At 39.2% G+C, this 23540-nt stretch overlaps 1 protein-coding gene across 5 annotated transcripts; it reads right to left on the bottom strand.

The window, feature by feature from the left end:
- Positions 1 to 18379, bottom strand: LOC106090686 (leucine carboxyl methyltransferase 1). Of its 5 annotated transcripts, none has more exons than XM_013256963.2 (6): positions 18154 to 18379; positions 17944 to 18055; positions 17638 to 17870; positions 14266 to 14691; positions 1442 to 1758; positions 1 to 1355 (listed from the first exon to the last, which is right to left on the bottom strand). In XM_013256963.2, exons 1-6 carry the CDS (start codon positions 18178 to 18180, stop codon positions 1319 to 1321), a joined length of 1152 nt encoding a protein of 383 aa, XP_013112417.1. In that variant the 5' UTR covers positions 18181 to 18379; the 3' UTR covers positions 1 to 1318. The 5 variants fall into 5 exon arrangements, with proteins under 5 accessions (XP_013112417.1, XP_013112418.1, XP_013112419.1 ...); XM_013256964.2 differs by having other exon boundaries at positions 1454 to 1758; XM_013256965.2 differs by lacking the exon at positions 17944 to 18055.
- Positions 18380 to 23540: the final 5161 nt, after the last annotated feature.

Raw genomic sequence — 23540 nt, 5'->3', positions numbered from 1 at the left:
AACTTTTCAATTATAATTATTATATAATGTTTTTATTAAGGGAAACACACACATAAGTTATTCACATACAGTACAATGTTGAAATTTTCCTCATTTTTCCATGTGTATAAGCTTTGATTTATTGTTTTCTATGCTTTCAAAATAACATATCATTTACTTTATTCCTTATTTAATGAAGGATAGTTGTGTAAAAAAATACTGTTTTACAAACAAAAAACTTGTATATATTAGTGATAGCAAAAGGATTCTATTAATGCTGTTTAATAATTGAGAATTAATAAAGCAATCAATACACATACAAATGTTGTTCTCATAACTTCGGGGGGTTGGGTTGTTGTGGAGTACTTTGGCAATATAAATTTGTGATATTAATCGTAAATTTTTTGTTACTGTTTCTTTATTAAAAATATCGAAAAGAACAATACAATGATATACATACATATGTACAGGGCATGTTTTTTTTTTTTTTTTGAATGGATCGTTTTACACTAAGCAATTCATAAATTCACACTGAAATTGTCATTTATTTAAATATTAATATGACAAAAAATGAATGAGAATATTTTACTTTGGTGCTGGATTATTTCCAACCCCAAACATTATCAGTTTCGAGAGTGCAAATAATTCACGCATAATTATTACAATGCATTAAATCTTTGTAAATGTCAAGATTCTGCATCGCCTAGGGTAATTACAAATCAGTCATCATTTCACCATCAAAGCCATACAAACTTTCAGTTAAATAGGAGCACATTTCAATTCAAAATTATGACATTTTTGCTTTATTCTTAGCTCTATCCCAAACAAAAAGCACCCCTTGGTGTAATCCCCATTGTTTATTAGATACGTTATGTGCTTTTGTGTGTATGTGTGAATTTTTTGTTTAAATATTAAATAACAAAGAAATGTATAATTAAAGTGTCGAACCCTTAAAGTTCGTGGTATATAAATTCAATGATTTTGTTTTTTTAAATTACAGTCCTCACTACAACTAAAGAATTAATTTGCATTTAAACAATGAGTAAATACATATGAACATACATATGTAATATTGTGTATTTTCAAGTTCGTTTGTTTTTGTGAGCTCACAAAGATTTTCTGCTATCAATAGGTTAAACCACATGCAATCCATAATTTAAATTAAATACCAAAAGTAGCAATGTACAAAATACTTATGTACTCTTTATCTCATATCATATACAAAATAGAGCAAAATGTTGCTGGTATTTTTTGATTTTATATCTGTTAAGAGTTTCTTGTTGTTTTTTTTTTTTGTTTTTGTAAATTGTGCAGCCTTTCGTTTCTTCATTCTCTATGCTTAGTCGATGTTAAGGGATGACATACGCTTTTCAACACTATGGAAAAAGATAGCAAGTAAGGAGGAAAATATATTAGTTTTTGCAGTTTCATAAAAAATTATATAACAAGGAAGAAATTTTACACGTTAACGCACGTAATTTCAATGTCTTGAAACAATTCGCCTATCCATGCTACAACCAAACAATAATGTTGGAATAGTTGTACTAATAATTCACCCTCGTCGAGCATTTCTATGCGTTCGATGCGTTGCCGCTCTGGCGTTGGAATACTCTGATATACTTGGACCATGTCCCAGGCTCGACTACCATTCCAGCCGCACTCGAGAAATCGGCTCATTTGTGTTTCCAAGGAGATGCAGGCATCGACACCGGCCAAACTGCAGCCACGGCTACGCAGGTTATTAAGCATTACATCGCCAAAACGATCATTCATATTGACCTAAACAAAAAAAATATAAATTAAAAATTAATATAATAAAACGGAATTGAAAAAATCTTTATATCTATTTTCAATACTTTATATATATACGAGTATGCCTCGAAAGATATGAACTGCAAATAGATTTTAAATGCTTAATATATCCTGTAGAAAGATGTATTGAAATTACAAATCTAACTCGACTGCACCAAGATCAAACTAAAATAATAAATAAACAATATCCTGCAATGGAATCTCACTAAAATAATAAATTAGAACATATACGGTGGATATTATCACCAATGCTACCGCCTCAGTGCATCGGGTCTTTTTCGTCCTTTTTTGTTCTGGCAGGGGCACGTCCCGGAGTGCCCGCTCCATATGTGATCCATCCGACGTCTTTAACTCTTCAATATCTGCAGTAGCATCAGTGAGAGTCGTTGGACGATTTTTTTTCAAAGATTTTTAAACGTTGGGCTAAAGTGCAGTTTGCGGGGAAAACCGCAAAAAATATAATTGAAATTCTTAAGATGCTTTTTAGCTGTTGAGGAAGATGGTAAAACTCGGTTTTGCCGATTCAAAAACCGCATCGTGTAAAGTTTATCTACTTCTTGCATTAAAAGTTGATTGATTTCTATGAGACATAATTGAAGGGACCACGAAGTTTCGTACTGATTTAAATATACATGAAAGCAGTTGCGTTTTATAAAGTCCGTGTAAAGGCAATATGAGCAAAGCCTTAATACAAGAAAATCGTTGAGCAAGTCCGTGGTAGATTATAAACATTTCTCAAGGCCTTGTTCTGCATCCTCTGCAATGACTTCAGTTGACCACTCTTTTTTTTTTGTATTTATGTAAAACTCATTTATATATATATTTACCCCAGAGTTGTCAACGTCCGATGCAACAGTGGTGAGACAGGGAGACGGTGGAGCATGCCTGGCATCACTTAATCTGCCTTTCGACTCTCCGCGACTCACCCACGTCGGAGCTGCAACGGCTGGTGGGAAAAGTAAGACAGATAGGAAACGAAGTACTAATAGGTTGCGATGCGAACTCTCACCACATTTCGTGGGTAGTACCAACTCTAATAACCGAGTCAAGCCCTGGTAGAGTTCTTGAATACTAACGACTAAATAACACTTAATATTGCTAACACCTCTACCTTTGTGAATAGAATTAGGAAGGAACTAAGGAAGGAAGGAAGATGTGACGATATGTTCGGAAAATCTATTCGATAAGGTTCAGGATTGGGGGTCTCCATGGAACACTCTTTCTCTGACCATCGATAAATCAGGTTTAGAATAGCACGGCCAGCCCCGAATCCGATAAGCTTCCGGAATAAGTTGAAAACCAACTGAACAAAATTCGGAAGGCTACTCAGAAGAAGACTTGAGCAAGATAATTTAGATTGTCCAAGCATAGAAGACATTGAGGTAAATGTCAACAGGATTACTACGGCACTGCTGGGGTCCTTCGAAGATAGTTGTCCTCTTCGGGAAAGAATATCAGCCCAAGAAAAACCCTCAATGACCGGGAAGATTTGCAATATTGGAAAAGAGGTCCCCAGACTTTTTAACAGAGCACGTCGTAAAAAGACGGAAGTTTATTGGGATGTGTATAACACACGGCTCAAGGAATACAATAAGATTACCAGAGCGGCAAAACGTGACTCCTGGAAGCTTTTCTGCGAACAGGTCGATAGCGTTAATGACGCCGACAATATAAAAACGTTTCTCTCAAAAACCCATGTCCAAACTGAAACTTTAATAGACGAGATGGGAGTGAGAGCAGAGACAACAGAGGACATGTTTAGGCCTTTGATGAAAGCCCATTTTCCACGGGATATGAAGGGACTCACAGTGACACCGAAATCTTGGAATAATGACGTTGATCGAAAGTTTATAATAACGGAAATTGTGGTGAAGGAACCCTTGAGGAGCTTCAAACCATTTAAGTTACCCGGACCTGATGGAATATTTCCGCCGTTACTACAGAAAGAGGCAGACTATCTGGTGCCTTGTCTGGCCAAAATTTCACCGCGTGCCCAGGTCTTTCATTAACTCCGAAATCCTGGCAGGAGGCAAGGGTGGTGTTTATACCCAAGCCCGGCAAGGCAGATTATGCGACACCAAAGGCCTACAGACCCATAAGCCTTACGTCCTTTCTACTCAAAACCAAGGAACGTATTGTGGACACCATGATAAAGAGTATGACATTAAGGGAACTGCTCTGCACGAGGTTGTGCATAAAATAGAAGAATCGTTCGATGCCAAAACGTACACACTGGCGGTATGCATTGACATCGAGGGGGCTTTTAACAATGTGCGGACCGACACACAGATCCAATCCTTAGACCAGTACCGGGTGGACCCGGATCTTAGAGACTGGATAAACCATATGCTAAGGAACAAGTGAATAAATTGTGTGTCCCATGGTATAAATATAAGGGAGAAAGTGGCACAGGGCACGATACAGGGGGGCATTTTATCGCCACTCCTATGGGTGACCACCATAAATGACCTATTACGGATGCTGACTGCGAAGGGGTTTGAACCCGTCTGCTACGCAGACGATGTTTTAATACTTCTAAGGGGTAAGGATAAGAACGAGCTATGCAGCAGAAGGGCCGAAAGGGTCTTTCATATGGCATATGACTGGGCTAGACCCAGAGGTCTCAATGTTAAACCAGAGAAGACTGAAATATGCATGTTCACGAGGAAGACGAAGGTGGGTAAATTTAACGCACCACGTTTCCTCAATAAGACGATTTCGATATCTGACAAGGTCAAATACTTAGGTGTGATCTTGGACAGGAAACTAAATTGGAAGTGTCACATTCAGAAGCGTACTGAGAAGGCTCACAGATGTTGGGCACTATGTAGACGGGCAATAGGCTCGAAATGGGACCTGAATCCGAGGATAGTCCACTGGCTCTACAGGAGCGTGATTAGACCAATACTTTCTTACGCCTCTGTAGTTTGGTGGACTGCTATGGAGAAAAAGTGCAACATAAGGACCATACAACAGGTTCAGAGAACATGTTGTGTTGGCATAGACGGAGCGATGAGGACCACGCCCACTAGGGCACTGGAGACTATCCTAGATATCCGACCCATTGACACACAGATTAAGTGTGAGGCAGCCACTGCGGCTATGAGACTTAAGGCGATGGGAGAATGGATTGAGGATTGGAGCAGCTCATACCATCTAGGTATAATCGAGGAGAAGATAGGAAACCTGGAAGGAAGGGAAGAGGTTTCCGATCGGATACCTGAGATGAACCTTGAAGTCGAGTGCGAGGCACTGCTGCCAGCGGCACAGTCTTGGATTGACCGAACCCTAGTATTGCCATCTGGAAGATCATGTTACACGGATGGATCAAAGCTATAGGGCAGAGGGGGCCTGGGCGTTTACATTGAGAACCCAAGGACTGAGATCTGTTTTATACTGCCTGACCATAATACGGTCCTGCAGGCGGAGATCATGGAATGCGTGAAGTGGTGTGGTGCTAACACGAGGACGTCGAGTGTGAACATCTTTACCGACAGTAAAATTGCCATAAGGGCAATAACAACTAGGACGGTAAGGTCACGAACAGTCTTGCAGTGTAAGAAGGTGATTAATGCCTTCTCTGAGGATAGCAAAAACCACATCGTTTGGGTGCTGGGCCATAACGGAGTAAGGGGAAATGAAAGGGCAGACGATTTGGCGGTGAAGGTCAGAGGACTGCCGTCAATAAACTTGGTTAACCCGAAGCCTTTCGGGTCGACGCAGTCCGAGTTAAGGGAGTGGGCGACGAATGCGCATGCAACATTGTAAAACAGCGAAACGGTTGGTAGAACGGCATCCTATGGGGGATCCAGATCGTGAGAAGACGAGGCTATTACTGAAAGGAAGCAAGAAGGAGATCAGTATAGCTATTGATATCATAACGGGACACATAGGACTACGAGCTCACTTATGTAAAATCGGTGCGGCAAGTGAAAGCAGGGCATGCGGGGAAGATGATGAGAAGTTGGATCATTTCCTTTGTCATTGCCCGGCTTTCGCGTCCAACAAATACCGGTACTAAGATGGAGACACAATATCAGACATGAACCAACTTAGGGGAGTGGTATTGAAAACAATTAAGGATTTTGTAAGTAGCCCGTAAATCCTAACTTAAAATTTTCTTTTTAGAGGTTACTTCATAGTTTTAAGAACGCACAACAAGCCGATTACTGGCTTAGGTGTATGTCCATATTGGCATGCGGCGGATTAATATCTGCACCCTCTTTTAACCAAACCTATGTAAAACTCTAATTGCAGGTGCTACTTTATATTTATGTTTGTTCTGTGTATGAAGATCCCATGATAGATTGCTTTACAAGGACTTCACTGATCGTGATTCATATAAACTGCTGCTTCCAATTCTTATTGAAATAAATCTCCATTTGTACAGTGAAGTCAAAAACTTATGATTATTTTTTTAACAGAATTCGAAACAAATCTGTTTATTCGATAAAAATTCTGCTATTATTTATGCATCATGGTCCATTTGAGATTTCATACACCGGATTGACCTTCCTTCATCGGCAAGGGCTGCCGCCTCAGTGTACGTGTTCGTCTTTTTTCGTAATGGGAGAGGCACGTCCCGGAGTGTCTTCTCCGCACGCAGTTGTATTATTCATACATATCACCAATGCCATGGCAGCCTATTGTACGCACCGGATTGACCCGATGGAACTCTCATCGGCAAGGTCTGCCGCCTCAGTGTACGTGCTCGTTATTTTTTCGTCATGGGAGAGGCACATCCCGGAGTGCCTTCTCCGCACGCTTCTGGACTGTGCCGGGATTGAAAAGAATCCCGGACCCTGGTTCTGTTTGGTTTGCCAGAACCGCCTCCCTTTTTGGTCGGTGTCGGTGAGGTGTAATCGGTGAATGGAGTATGTACATTTTGGATCTTGCTCTGGCCTTACATCACTATAGTCCAATAGACCACCCGGTATTGGTCTAAGAATTGGATCAATGTGTCGGTCCGCACATTAATTTTAATTTTTTTAATTTAATTTGCTCATTTATTAGTCAAGTCGCTAGACCATATATGATTAAAACACTACAAAATTAACAATTCATAAAACTTTCCTTAAAATAAATCCGGAAGTAAATACTACTTATTAAATGGTCCCTTGATTGCAATGCAAACCGCCAATGTGTACGTCTTGAAACCAAGGGATTCTTCTATTTTATGCACAATCTTGTGCAAGGAAGTATCCACAGACCTTCCCTTGACATAGGCATGCTGTTTGTATTTAAACATTTCGCTGGATGTCCTACTCTTTATCATGGTATCCACAATGCGTTCCATGGTTTTGAGCAGAAAGGACATAAAGCATTTGGCCTTTGGTGTCGCATAACTGGCCTTGCCGGGCTTGGGTATAAAACCCACCCTTACCTCCTGCGAGGCTTGTCCTAGGCACGCTGTGAAAATAACGGCCAGATGAGAGACAGATAGTCCGCCTTCTTTTATAGTGTCGCCGGAAATATTCCATCAGGTCCGGGTGACTTAAATGGTTTGAAGCTTCCAAGGCTTCCTTGACCATAAATTCCGTTATGATAAGCCTTCGACCAATCTCATTATTCCAAAATTCCAGTGTCTCCGTAAGTCCCGTAATATCCTGTGGAATATGTGTTTTCATCAACACGACCTCCGTTGCTTCTGCTTTTACTCCCATGTCGTCTACTAACGTTTCGGTTTGGACATGGGTTTTGAGATAAACTTTTTCATCTTGGCGGCGTCATTAACACTATCGATCTGTCGCAGAAAAGCTTCCAGGAGGCACGTTATGCCGCTCTGGTAATTTTATTGTATTCCTTGAGCCGTGTGTAATACACATCCCAATATTCTTCTGCTTTTTATCACTGTACCAATGACCAATGTAGTGAATCTCCCCGGCCATCCAGGGTTTTTCTTGGTCTGATTTCCTTTCCCGGACAACGATAACATTACAAGGCCAAAACAGAAACCCTTCAAATAGGAGGGATTATGGAGAAGCCGTAGTGCCCAGGATAGGCGCCTTCATGGTCGATGTGGCCATCAGACACCACGCACCCGAATTATCCGCGACGCACGCCTCTCACTCCAGGATTTCGACCGCCTCAAGGACACCCAAAAGGTCCTCCCACCTAAGTACCTTGTACATATGGCTGATGGCAATATGCTGTATGATGAAAATGGTAGACTTATGGACTACCATAGAAGAGCAATCCCATGGCAGCCGGTTGTACGTACCGGATTGGCCTGATGAAGTTCTTAATCGGCAAAAACTGCCGTCTCAGTGTACACCACACTGCTACAATAACAACAACAACCATAGAAGATACAAGAGATTGGACTACGATGATCCCGTGTATAGGATTCATCAGTAGCTGCCCATCAGCATATGATTTTGTATTCATTTTGAATAACTTTATTTTTGCTTTGTTTTGTATACATTTGGTCATGGATTGTTAGGTCTTAAGTTAGTTTTAAGGATCTAGTTGTGTAATAGCATTTTTTGAATCCCGGCTTTTGCCCTTTTATTCGGGGGGATCGAATTTGTAACGGATTACTACCACAAGTAGGATTTTTTAGAGAGTGAATGGTCGGGGCTTGACCTCAGGGCATTCGATGTATATATATATAACGTGTATCTCTAGATAATATTAAATGAATAACATGGGAAAATTTCACGAAAAATATAAAATTAAGTTCTAATTAAGAAATTGAATGAGGTAATTAAACTAACCTAACAGATTCCTAAAGAATATACTACTGATATTCAGGCAATTCAATTGTAGCAATTGTAGACTACCCGATATTCTAGCAATTCAAAAGTCGGGGTTTGACGAGATATTCGTCCAGTCATAAAACATCCCTGGTTTTACAGCTATATACTGCTGTAAAATTGAGTTACTGTACAAAAAAGGGTAATATTTTTGGAGATTATAGTTATTTTGCTACCAGATTCTTTGTCAAATGGAATGGAAAACCTTTGCACCTTGTTAATTTATACCGACCTCGAAAATGTGATTGCAAATTATGTATTTCTTCGGAGCATTGAAAGTGTTGAAAAAGTATTGGTCTGCTGTCGGTGATTTTAACATTGACATGCTTGGAATCATCCGCATGTGTCTGCATTAACAAATATGTTTAACGAGTATAACATACATTCGCATTACAAACTTATTACCAGACCAGGTAGTAAAACATCCATAGATGATGTATTTGGAAATTTAAAAGATTTAATAACGATGTGTTCGATTGAAAATACGTTAACTGATCACAACTACATGAGCTGTATACTGAAAACTAAGAAGATATGGAATAGGAAGTTTGAGGAAAATTGTATGAGAATTAACTTCAAAAATTTGGCAATTCTTTAGATGGGAAGCTGATAATAGATACTGGAGTTCGTGCGGTGATGGCATGCAAAGCTGTTGTTGTGCTATGCAGTCTTCGAAATCCATATTGATGCTCGGCGGATGCAAATTCTCCTACGAGGCTCGGAAGGAGTAATGCCTCAAGCATCTTTGCCACTAGGGAGAGAAGGGAGATCGGTCTATACGACTCCCCCAAATGCGGGTCCTTTCCAGGCTTCAGTAGCGGAATCACTCTGCCCATTTTCCAGACATCGGGAATTATAAGAGTGTTCAAAGGCAGGTTGGGGACAGTAGTAAGGTACTCAACTCCAGGTGAATCCAAATTATTCAATATCAATGTAGAGATTCCCTCGGGGCCCAACGCCTTAGATGATTTGTCGTCACGGATGACATGTTTAACTTCGCCCTCGGTAAATTGTGATGGCTCTTCATCGGCTCGGAGACCACGAATACGGCGAATGGCTCTCCTCCTTGTGCTGGGTCGCGAATTATCTGTGTGGTCGCCATTTGTGGAACTTAGGGATAAGAAGTCGAAGCACCATAGAGTGAAACAGGGAGTTTCCCAAGGTGGGGTGATATCTCCGTCACTGTTTAACCTCTATTTATCCTCCATTCCACCCCCACCAGACGGCATAGAGATCGTAACATATGCGGACGATTGTACGATCATGGCATCAGGACCCCCACCCATTGTTGACATCTGCGATAGGTTAAACGTCTACCTCAACAAACTTGCCTCATATTGCGCTGCAAGAAATCTGCCACCAAACCTTCAGCCACATTGTTCACTACAAACGGTGTAAGAAATACTTCACTTAAACGGAATTACTACTTAAACGGTGTAAGAATTACTTCACTCTGTCTGATCTTCTTAATATCTACACCACTTTCATAAGGCCGAAAATGGAGTACAACTCACATGTATGGGCTGGAACTTCAAAATCATCCCTGGAGCTACTGGACCGTGTACAGATGAGAGCGATGGCAGTGATTGGGGACAGTGGGGTATCCAACTCTATTACCCCATTCCATCATCGTCGCAATGTGGGTTGTTTGGCGCTGTTCTATCGGTACTTTTATGGTGTGTATTCGTCTTCTTATTCCTGTTGTAAAGATGTATGTCAGGGTTACTTGACATTCCAGGAACTCACACCCGTTTGTAATTGATTGGCCCGCGGACCGCACAATGCATTAAAGAGATAATACTTATTTCGCCCGAAGCGTTCGTATGTGGAATCGACTTCCGGCTAATGTTTTTCCCACCCACTTTAACATCCAAGGATTTAAGACAAATGTCAATAAGCACTACATGCTTTTCCCCCTCTTCAATTTCTAATTTCCTCTCGCCAACGCATTACACTGCATTCATAGGGGACATCCCCTGCGTTTTGGTGACAGAAAAAAAATACGCGTTAGGTGAATACTGAGCTGACTGTGGTGGTCGTTAGAGAAATGATTCCGACCGTCAAGTGTCCCAAAATACTTGGCGTCACATTTGACAGCTCTTACACATTCTCCCCATATGCCACAGCAATTTGCGATAAAGTAAAAAGCAGAAACAAGGTCCTCAAGTCACTTGCTGGCTGCAGACAAAGAAATCTTGTTGACTACATACAAAGCAATTGGCCGGTCTGTGGCCGGTCTCGTCAACTTTGTGACACGCAGTGGAATAATATTCAGATCTGTCAGAATGCCGCCATCCGAACTGCGACGTGCTGTCTCCTCAGTTCTCATGTGGACCACCTCCATCAGAAGACAAAGATCCTACCAGTGCGAAGACATAACTACATGCTAAGCAATACCATTTGGACTGTTATCGCAGAGACCATCCAAATCATCATCTTGTGGATATATATCCACCGCCCAGCAGCCTTAAAATAGATCTACATGATCTAGAGCGTGAGGTTCAGCGCTACAAGAGAGAACCACTAGATCAAGCGGCATATCAAGCAGGTCTAGACAATATTCATGCCGACACGGTAGGAGATGCGGTAAATGGCTACCGGGTGACCAGAATAGTTCTGGCTCAACTACGTTCCAGCAGATGCAGCCGTCTCAACTCCTACAGAGCAAGGATTGATGCCGACGTGCAAGATGTATGTCCCGATTGTAACCAGGGATCACACGATACACTTAACCCGTTTAACTGCCCGGACAGACCCACTTTACTCAGACCCAGATCCCTGTGGACGCACCCCATCTTGGTCGCAGAGTTACTGAGTCTTGACACTCAACAGAATCAAGCAGACAAAAGATAGAACACAACACAACAATATTAATATATATAAAACAAATTTAGTAACGCACATATAAACATTTTCTATGAAAAAAATTTTGAAATATTTTTCTTTATCAAAAAAATTTGAAATGCTTTGAGATTTAATGTGATAATACTAAATAAGTAAAGAAACAAAATCAAAGCAAAAAAAAATCATTTTTTAGTGCAATTTTACGCGATGCACATATAATTGTTTTTCTGGTGTGTAAAGTCAAGTTTATTGCGCTGGTCCCTCCTTCAATTCCCAACGGACATAACCCAATAATAACAATATGGGGCATAAATTAAAGAAGAGGAGTACGAATCCTACAAATAATAAATGAAAACGAAACAAGTAAAAGCGTGCTAAGTTCGGCCGGGCCGAATCTTATATACCCTCCACCATGGATCGCATTTGTCGAGTTCTTTTCCCGGCATCTCTTCTTAGGCAAAAAAGGATATAAGAAAAGAGTTGCTCTGCTATTAAAACGATATCAAGATATGGTCCGGTTCGGACCACAATTAAATTATATGTTGGAGACCTGTGTAAAATTTCAGCCAATTCGTATAAGAATTGCGCCCATTGGGGCTCACGAAGTAAAATAGAGAGAAAGATTTATATTGGATCTGTAATGGGGCAATAGACCGATTCAGACCATAACAAACACGTTTGTTGATGGTCATGGGAGGATCCATCGTACAAAATTTCAGGCATATCGGATAATAATTGCGACCTCTAGGGGTCAAGAAGTCAAGATACCAGATCAGTTTATATGGCAGCTATATCAGGTTATGAACCGATTTGAACCTTATTTGACACAGTTGTTGAAAGTAAAAATAAAATACGTCATGCAAAATTTTAGCCAAATCGGATAGGAATTGCGCCCTCTAGAAGCTCAAGAAGTCAAATCCCCAGATCTGTTTATATGAGAGCTATATCAGGTTATAGACCGATTTCAACCATACTTGGCACAGTTGTTGGATATCATAACAAAACACGTCGTACCAAAATTCATTCAAATCGGATAAGAATTGTGCCCTCTAGAGGCTCAAGAAGTCTAGACCCAAGATCGGTTTATATGGCAGCTATATCAGGTTATGGACCGATTTAAACCATACTTGGCACAGTTGTTGGGTATCATAACAAAACACGTCGTGCGAAATTCCATTCTAATCGGATAAGAATAGCGCCCTCCAGAGGCTTAAGAAGTCAAGACCCAAGATCGGTTTATATGACAGCTATATCAGGTTATGCACCGATTTGAACCATACTTGGCTCAGTTGTTGGATATGATAACAAAACACGTCCTGCAAAATTTCATTTCAATCGGATAAGAATTGCGCACGCTAGAGGCTCAAGAATTCAAGACCCAAGATCGGTTTATATGGCAGCTATATCAGGTTATGGACCGATTTGAACTATACTTGGAACAGTTGTTGGATATCATAGCAAAACACGTCGTGCAAAATTTCATTCCAATCGGATAAGAATTGCGCACTCTAGAGGCTCACGAAGTCAAGACCCAAGATCGGTTTATATGGCAGCTATATCTAAACATGGACCGATATGGCCCATTTACAATACCAACCGACCTACACTAATAAGAAGTATTTGTGCAAAATTTCAAGCGGCTAGGTTTACTCCTTCGGAAGTTAGCGTGCTTTCGACAGACAGACGGACGGACATGGCTAGATCGACATAAAATGTCGCGACGATCAAGAATATATATACTTTATGGGGTCTCAGACGTCGTGCAAAATTTCATTCCAATCGGATAAGAATTGCGCACTCTAGAGGCTCACGAAGTCAAGACCCAAGATCGGTTTATATGGCAGCTATATCTAAACATGGACCGATATGGCCCATTTACAATACCAACCGACCTACACTAATAAGAAGTATTTGTGCAAAATTTCAAGCGGCTAGGTTTACTCCTTCGGAAGTTAGCGTGCTTTCGACAGACAGACGGACGGACGGACGGACATGGCTAGATCGACATAAAATGTCGCGACGATCAAGAATATATATACTTTATGGGGTCTCAGACGAATATTTCGAGTAGTTACAAACAGAATGACGAAATTAGTATACCCCCCTCTTATGGTGGAGGGTATAAAAAACACATTTTGAGCTAAGTGCCAGCGCGGCTCCACAATCTTAACTTTTTAAAATATGCACTGCATTCAACCAAAAGGCAAGTTGTATATGCCAACAATGTGAAGTATATTTGAAGTAAAGATACATCAATCAGACCTAGAAGCTTAGATTATAAATATAAGTACATTTTTATTCTGTGTATTGTAGAAGGCACAGCGGAGCGTGGGTTGGGCTAGTTTTTATAAACTTCGCTTAGGTTAGGTTAGGTTGAAAAGAGGGTGCGCCCCATGCCACTATGGACATACACCTAAGCCAGTAATCGGCTTGTTGTGCGCTCTAAAGCCTTCGCTTAACATATACATATATGAAACGTTATCTAAATCTGAACCAACTGTTTAATTTCAAAAAACTTATCACCACTAAAATGATGTGTGGCAAGTTTCAATATGATCGAATAATACATGGACAGACAAATAGTCAGAAAGGCGTGTATGGCTAGATCGACGCCAAAAATATTACCGTGTCGAACGGTATACTTATCAAAGCTTCCGTCTACACTCGTTCAAGGTGTTGAAAATAAATATAGTGTGTTATTATACTCTATACCATAATTATAAATAAGTAATGTAGAGTATAATTAAAAAAAATATAAATCAACTGTTTTTTTTTTAATTGAATAGATCTGCCCTATCTGTTAATTTTTTGTAATTAGTTCTTATTTTATGAAACGTCTTTCTGCTTATTTAAGGTTAATGCGCTCATTACTCACCTGTTCATAATTGACAAACACCGCACTGCTAAACTTACTGGCAATCCACTTAAGTAAATTTTTACAATTATTTTGTTCTATATAGACAAGAACACACTCTGCTAAGAATATTGTTGGTAACGTATAGTCTATTTCTGCTTGCTGTAATTTATGATCTACTTCATCGATATTCCTGAGATCGACGCCCATTAGATGGTAGTTTGGACCATGTAAATCTGTAGGACTTAATTTAACCTCGCCATCTTCATCATGTATTTTAGATAAAAGGACTTTGTTCCGTTTGATTGTGTAACATTTGCGTGCGGTAACGGTTGGAAAATCTAATTCAATGAAATTTTTCACTTGATGCGGTGTATCGCGTAAGCGAAAATAAAGTGTATCAAAACCACAGCCAAGGTTTATAATTTGACAGTTTCCATCAGTTTTCTGTAAAAATACATAAAAACAATCAACTAAATAATTATTCCGCCAATAAATATTTCAATAAATTTTAATGACTAAAGAAACAACGAATATAATTTCTACATCTACATATCTCTGCATTAATTAGAATTGATGCCTTAAAGTTCTTCATAGAGAACAGATACTAATGCTTATAAACTTTGTTTACTAGTGATTTCTATTACGAGAGCTACTTTATAAGTTTATGGCCTAGGCAATACCAAGTGTTGCAAGGTGCTATCTGACATTTTCATTGGAACGTTTCAGATTTTCTACCATAGTTGTATTCAAAACGTTTTGACATACGACCATGGTTTGAGTTGTTTACAGTGAATTGAAAAAATTAATTTGACAAAAAATAGAATTCACTAGTGAACATTTTCGTGCGGACACACAACTTTGGATTCTCACGACAAGAGTGCGATGTAGCACCATCATATAGCATTATATGGCGATGATAGCATTGTATGGCCGACATCTCTCAAATCTGAATTCCGTGAAGTTCGTCCAAAAACGGCCGTTGTACCAGAGAAGATTGATGCAGTATTGCACTCGCACTTAAAATGCATTCGATATTGCATGAACACCTTATCGTAAAAAAGTTTTTTTTTGTTGGATTCCGCACAATTTGACGATCGTTCCAAAAAGCTCGTGTGGGCTTTCGAAATCGAGCCAAATCCAACGAAAGTTGTTCGTGGAAGAACCACTTCGAAGCAAATTGTCGCCTGCTTCCATTAACAACTTTTTATTCCCGTAAAATAAGATAAAAATGCATAGTCAATGATTTTCGTCGCCAAAAATGCTGTCGAAGCGTTCAATAACCATGTTTTGGAGGTGACATCTTAATCGCTTACCTCACCCAGCTTGACAATCTGCAAGAAATTTGAAGATATCTGGCACCAAATCTTCAGCCACATTGTTCACTACTTGGACAGCCGAACAACAATTATCCCAAAATATTAAGTGTCCTCCCTTCAGGCAACTGCCATTTTGTGACAAGCGAGGTCCCAAATCACTGGCTGGCAGCACTTGAGTACGGAATAGATGTGAGAACCACGTAGACTGAAACTTCAAGGTCTGACTTACAATTTTGGCATTTTACAATTCGTGCAATAATACCACTTAGTATAAATCTATATATGGCGTAGCAGTATTTCTGTGCGCCTATGTAAATTTAGCAAAATTCAAAAAAGTGGATTGACGATTCTAAGAATTAAATTCATTTTGAATTGGGTTAGGTTGAAAAGAGGGTGGGTATATTAATCCTCCCCAAATGTCCGATTTTGCATAAGTGAGCTCGTAGTCCTATGTGTCTCGTTATGATACCAAAAGCTATACTCTTCTTACTTCCTTTCAGTAATAACCTTGTCCTCTGAAGATCCGTTTCACCCCATAGGATTTTAGCCGTCCTACCGACTGTTTCACTGTTGCACAGCGTTACATGCGCATTCGTCGCCCACGCCCTTTACACGGACTGCGTCGACACGAAAGGCTTCGGGTTAACCAAGTTTATTGACGACAGTCCTCTGGCCTTCACTGCCAAATCGTCTGCCCTTTATTCCCACTTACTCCGTTATCATTTTGAATTAAATTTCTATATCTAATGGAAGATTCTAGATATTGTTATAACAAAGTGTAGTTCGTGCCATTTAATATATTTACGACTTCAATTTCGTTTAGTATTGTTTGATTGAAATGTGATATTCTACAACAACAAGAACCACAATATATTGTGTGGTTCTTGAATCCTTGCTCTGTAGGAGTTGTGGCATCAATCCTTACTCTATAGGAGTTGAGGGGGTGCATCTGCAGGATCGTAATTGGGCCAGATCTAGTCTGGTTAGCAGGGGGAGGACAATTTCTTCAGGTGCAATGGGAGGTGGTCGTTCTCCAAGGACCACATTCACTTGGTAGCTATTCACCGCATCTGCTACCGTGTCTGGGTTAAGATAGATGCCACCTGTTCACCTTCCCACCTACTCAACTTACAACCAGAGGCACCCACGCCAAGTCGCCGAATTCCTGGATCTGAATATTTATTAGAACCAAGCAAACGAGTTACGAATGGAGGCACAATATTCTGCTACAGTGTCAAGTTGGACTGCGAAATATGCATCTTCAACAATAGTATGCAGAAAATATGTCCATGCATTGTTTTTTCTCAGGCCAAAAGGTATTGCTAAGCAAACAATGTGAAAAAATTTACCCAATACACAAATCGGCAACTGGACCAGATTTTTCTATTAAGAAAAGCATTACTGAGAAAGAGCTCGATTAAAGTCGTCCTACTTAAGCCAAAGAAATTTATCTAAAATTCAATTTTTTTAACGAACATCGCGTTCTGACACGTCAGCTCTAACTGCCTTTTTTCAAATTTTTATTTAAATTTAAGTTGCCTCCGATTTAGGGCAGAGTCTTAGAGTTAGAGCGCCTCATCACTGTAGAAAAGTTGGAAAAGGCTGAAGCACATATAAACATCGCCAAAGAAGAAGATAATCCTCGATCACAAAAAAAAAATAATATTTAAAAATCACAAATATGTTAAACTTAAAGAGGTTCCTTTTTTATTTATAAATAAACAGGTTTCTTTTAAGGCTTTATTGCAAATTGCAAATTTTGCCCATGAACATTCGACTAAGGAACAGGGCTTTATTAAGTTTTGTTAATATTAAGTTTTAAATAGAATGATCAATCGTGTATACACGATTTAAATTGCCTTGACATTGCAAGATGTGCAACAGGATACAGCGCCCCCAATGTTTACAAATCGGCAATAAAAAACAATTAAATCGGACTGCCACCTCGTGGCACAAACACATATACGAATGCATGCATCCCCGCAATTGTAAATTCCTTCCCTCCCATTGCCTTATAGAAATGCTCCACCCATTTGCCCTTAGAAGCAATGCTATAAATAGTAAGTAGACTGACCTTCAGGAACTTCTCTACACACATCTCAACGCCCTTGACCCTGGCAAAGTAGCCTCTATTTATCTCGGGGGCTTTGCGGTCTTGATTGCGCACAAAGAATCCAATATAATCGTCCTTCCAATAACCCAAACGTACAGCACACCTTTTGCAGTCGCTGGCATCATCGTTGGTGGCAATCACTGCTTCATCGCAAGGATGAAATGAGCACGGCGGTTCCATTATTTCTCTATAAACTGAAAAATTAAAGAGCATATATTATTTTTTCCGTATGAACGAAATAGCCAAATTTATATCTATACACTACACTTGTCTTTTTAACTAGGGTGTTGGTTACAAGAAATGTGCATACAAAAAACAATCCTTGTCTGTTGGTATCCTTTATCCCTGGATCTTTCTCAATAGACTCAGAATTAGTTAGCTTTTACGCGAGCAAAATTATTTGTTATGTGTATATATTAAGGTAATTATTTGTTATCAATATATATCAATTTATATCTTAAAGATATGTCTCCTTACATCATGAGGGGTTATGGATACTAACATAAGCGGATGACACCACTACTTCCTCGAATTCCGTTAAAAGCGTGTCGTTTTTAATCGAGGATGGCACAGTACTATGTGGATGACACTGCTCGATAGTGGGTCCACCACTTTCAGCTTCTTTTTATCCTATTATATTCTCCTATTTTTGGTTACAATGCGACGTTCTTCCTTCTAGTTCTGGTGGTTTTCTTCTTCTTCTTGTTCTAGTTTCTAGATAAGAGGGGAAATCTGTAGGGTGAAAAGAGAAAAAAAAACATATCACCCCCTTTCACCCACAGCTTTCCCCTCTTAATAAAAAGTCAACCAATTAGAGCCAAGTTGCGGCACAGCGAAACTAAATGCTGTTTATATGGCACATCATGATCATACTCATCATATGTACCATGACATAATGAACAGGTACAATACAGCAACAGCTGAGTATAATTTTTCCTCACGAAAAGCACTATCTGTCAATGAGTTTTGATTGGGTGTGTGCATTATAGTTCAGAACCAAACACACAACAACGAAAAATGACGCGGACTAGTAATAAACACTAAATCAGCGCTGCGTTTATCACTGATGTTGACGGATAGTCCACTCAAAATTTGATTGTTGTGCAACTGCTAGTACCCAAGATATATTCATTAACAGGTAGAGGCAGTTGTCCAACAACAAAATATTGAGTGTATTATCTGTGCAAATCAGTGATTAATGCAACTCTGATTTTGTGTATGTTACTAGTTCGCGCAATTTTTTGTTGTTTGTGTGTATCATGGTTCCTAACTATAATACACACACACAACCCAAACTCGTTGACAGATAGTGGACTTCGCGAGAAAATATTGTACTCAGCTGTTAACGGTACACTACCTACACTACACTACCACTACCAAATAACGAAAAAATGGCGCGATCAGAGTTGCACTAATCACTGATTTATACAGACAGTGCACTCAATATTTTGTTGTTGGGCAACTGCCACTACCTGTAAAAGAATATATTGAATCTTGCTTGGTATGTACGTTTTGATAACATTACGATTTGATTTTGTCAAAACCGGTACATCGATTTTTTCTTTACTTTTGGGGACTTTACATGGCACATCGGGATGCGAGGTAAGAATTAGCGCGTTGAGCTTTGTTTTTGAGTGTTGCATTGCAAAAATGCAACTCTTCACACAAATCCCACAAAAACAACGCCATAAAGTAAAAATTTCAACTTTGACGCTTGAAAGCGAGCGAAATTCTGTGCTGCCACACGTGACGTATTGTTTTTAGTCGTCAAAGTTAGAAATTGCTTAACTTTTGTGAGTTGATTTGTTGTTGTTGTAGCAGTGTGTTATACACTGAGGTGGCGGTCTTGCGATGAATAACTCCATCGGGTCGGAAACCAGCTGCCATGGGAGTTGATTTTTTGATATTTGTTTGCAAAGTTGCATCGATTAAGAAAAGAAAAATCGATGTACCGTTTTTAGCAAAAGCTCGAATCAACATCGAACACAAGATGAGTACGATCATGATGTGCCGTATGAAAAGCCTATAAGATCTTCTCTTTTTCAAACTTTATTTTGAACAGAATATATTTTTCAATATCTGTCAAGTGTAGTCACTAGCTGTCAAAATCAGGCGAATTTAATAAAGTGATCTCACGTGAACAGCTGTTAACAGCTGGACAGATTTGACAATATTGAAGGGGCCATCACACTACAGAATGAACGTTGAGGAGCGTCGCGTTGAAAAATACAATTCTGCAAAACAAATGTAAAAAAAGCAACTCACAAGAGTTAAACAATTTTTAACTTTGACAACCAAAAACACCACTTCAAGTGTGGCAATACAGAATGACGCTCAGTTTCAAGCGTCAAAATTCAACATTTTTTAACTCTCCGCGTTACTTTTGTGGAACTGTGTGCAGAATTGCATTTTTGCAACGCGACGCTCAAAACCAAAGCTAAATGAGTTCATTCTGTTTTGGCCTTTAAAGTTTCACACATAGTGTGATACGAATGAAAATAACACATGAAAATCACCTTTCAAAATAGCACTGTTATTTTTTTCGATTAGAGCGGTGCTTTATTCCTTCTGACGAAACATCAAGGAACTCTGCTATTATTGTTGTAAGATTAAATTGTTTTCACAAGTTTAATAATTTTTAGCCATTAAAACTGGGCTTTTGCTCACATTTTTATGTTATGTCATACAAAAATAACATACTAGAGTGATAGCAAAAATGATGAATTGTATGTGAATTGGCAATTTTGACACACATAATGAAATGCCGCTGATATATAAAAAGTGACATTTCATAAGACAATAACATGTAGTGTGATAAAGCCTTAAAATGTCAGATTTTTGTTTGCATTCTCTTTGTTGTTATCTTTTTTCTCACATATTCTCTGCTCACGTACGCACACTCTCTGCGCACGCTTTGTCCATTCCTTTGTTTCTCAGAGTGATTCTTATAGTTTTCCGGGGCCGGATTACTGACGCAGCGATCGGTTTGCGGTACACTACCTGGGTAAATATGTTATGCATATACCCTTATTTTCATCAATACTGTTATACTATATGCATGGAAAAACAAAAGCTGTCTTCGGGAACTCAAATATGTGCACAAATGAAAGTCGTTCGCGTACTTTATTTGCCAGAAATAGCAAATTTTGGTACATTTTAAAAATAGAGAACCCGAAAATTTGTAATTTTGAACAGATGTTTTGTTAAGCTCAGCTGTTTTACGAAAAGCAACTGTTACATGAAAACACAACAGCTAACACAAAAATGGATCAAAAATTCATAGGTAAGTAAAAAATAAAAATATTGTTCATTGGTAATTATTAAATTTGTTTAATTTTTGTTTACTTTTAATGAAGACTCAAGGCCGCCAGTGTTCAGGTACAAAAAACTCGCCAAATGATGTTTTAATTTTACCTCAATGCAGCCTTCGAAACGCATGCTGATGATCGGCGAATGGAAATTGTCCAACGGGAGGATCGGGAGGAGTAGTACCTCACTCGTCTTGGCCACTGATGAGAGAAGGGAGATCGGTCTGTACGTCTTCCCCTTTCTCCTTGTCCTTTCCAGGTTTAAATAGTGGGATATGTACTGTCCATCTTTCGAACAACAGGTACTATAATAGTGTCAGACAGGCTGCGGACAGTTGTAAGGTAATTGACTCCAGGCACATCCAGATTCTTCAGCATCAGTGTAGAGATTCCCTCTAGGACCAGCGCTATGCGCGACTTGGCGCCACGGATGACATTCATAGCTTCGTGCACGGTAAATTTTGATGCCTGTTCAGTGGCTCAGATATCACAGATACGGCGAATGGCTCCTCTTGTAGCCTTGTCACTCTCGGGTCAATAAATTGACGTTTATCTTAGAAAAATACATCGCAGGTATCGCCAGCATTTTTTAATTTAAAACATTTGTATTCCTAAGCAAGCAAATAAAAAACCAACAAAACAAAAATCAGCTGTTCTGCAAATGTTCACTGGAATTCGTTCGCGGTCTATTGTTGCAAATGTTTTAAAGCGAGTAAAATGGCTCTTGCTCTTCTGCACATTTTTACTGGAAAAGTACCCGAACAGACCTAACAAAGGTGTTCTCATTTGTACAACAACCACTAATCATATGGTGCAATACGCCATTTTGCCATCAAGCTGATCGACGTTTTGCCAACACACAGAAAGAAATTGGTGTGCGTGAGAATAGAGAATATGCTAGAAAGAAAGGAATACAAACAAAAATCTGACATCTTAATACAGTCAAACCTGGCCGGCTGTTAACAGCTGTACGCGTAAGACCACAATTTTAAATCCGCCTTGTACTATGCGCCTAATGATGATTGGGATGTGCCATGTAAACTCCCCATTACACAAAGTAATACAAAGAATATGTGTGTGATTTACACATGTCCAAGAAAATAAAAAATCACCTTTTTAGTCTTATAAAAGAAGTCTACTTTTGGACGAGCCAAGAAGTAGAAAAACCTAAAAAGTCTGCACATATATATATTCGCGAGACGATTTGAGAAACAGTATGCACCTTTGTTGAAATTTTCGTTACCATAAGAAATGTATGGCATATCCTAGATGAAATTTTCGTCACCGTTACCGTTAGTGAAAACTTCGCTTGCAGGTACGGAGCTCAAATGGAATTTTCTTTGCGTAACAGGGTGACATAATAGGTATTGGTTATTTTTTTCTTGCAACTACGAATGATTACATTTCGGCCAAAATTATAATTTGATGTTTGTCGCCATCTTGTATTCTACACAAATATTTTTCAGGGGCAACATAAATGGCTTGACCTGCGTGAAGTTACCAACGATAACTCGCAAGATGGCAGTAATACAGGGTGACACTAAACCAAAAATTCAGCATGTACGGAAATTATCAACCGTTTTTAGCTACTGTCGCCAGAATTTTAAGCTGTGAATAGACTTATTCCACTCTGGAGGATGTAAATGGCTTCGTCCAAAAAAGTGCAGGTTAAAATTTAATTTAGAGTTCGGCCGAAAAGCCGAAGTCTGTAGTACTGAACAACAGTCAAAACGCATAAAAAATGGTGGCGAAGAAAATGCGACATATTCCGTAGAAGTGGTACTGAGTTCAATGAGAAAAATAGTAGCGACATGTCGCTGCGCCAATACACATTTCGCTTCAATTAATAGCCAATGTAATTAAATGCTCACGAAAGGGGCACCAATCAACTCTGTTTCAATGCTGTTGTCTCACTTGTTTGACTTTTGTTCGTGTTTTGGGAAAGAAAAGAGTCCGTCGAATTTCGCAATAATTTAATAGGCATTAAGGCCGGTACTATATTCGGTTTTCGCCTTGAAACTTCATAAAAAAAAAACAAACGGAATAATTTGCCGAAATGTGTTCGTTACGTTATAACTTGTTTTTTCATCTAGGGAAAATTTACATTTCGGGACGCTCATTGAGAGCACAACCACAGTCGCTGCGCAACAAGTAATTGTTTTCGCAAAATAAACGCGATCGCCTAACTTCTGACTCGTGAGTGTTTGTAAATGTTAGTCAAGATATATTCATTTACAGGTAGTGGCAGTTGCCCAATAACAAAATATTGAGTGTTCTATTTGTCAAAATTAGTGATTAGTGCAACTCTGATTTTGTGTATGTTACTAGTTCGCGATATTTTTTGTTGTTTGGGTGTGTTCTGGTCCTTAACACACAACCAAAAACTCGCGAGAAAAAATTATACTCTGCTGTTTACGGTACACTACCTGATAATTATATCATGGAGACTTGTGCTTCCGAATTCTCTTGGTCAAATGGTGCGTCTATTGATTTGCTTAGTATAATATTATCAACATTTTGTATTTTGTAATATATATAATAAGATTTGGCTGTAGA

Source organism: Stomoxys calcitrans, chromosome 3, assembly GCF_963082655.1.
Source record: "Stomoxys calcitrans chromosome 3, idStoCalc2.1, whole genome shotgun sequence".
Lineage (NCBI taxonomy): Eukaryota > Metazoa > Arthropoda > Insecta > Diptera > Muscidae > Stomoxys > Stomoxys calcitrans.
The sequence above is the reverse complement of the archived record's forward strand: the minus strand, read 5'-3'. Positions and strand labels throughout refer to the sequence as shown.

Coding starts and splice junctions, on each gene's coding strand:
- LOC106090686 (XM_013256963.2), bottom strand. CDS start 18,180: ATGTTAGTATCCATAACCCCTCATGAT. Junction 17,871..17,943: donor CACCCTAGTTAAAAAGACAA/GTGTAGTGTATA, acceptor TTAATTTTTCAG/TTTATAGAGAAATAATGGAA. Junction 14,692..17,637: donor GTGTAGAGAAGTTCCTGAAG/GTCAGTCTACTT, acceptor GTATTTTTACAG/AAAACTGATGGAAACTGTCA.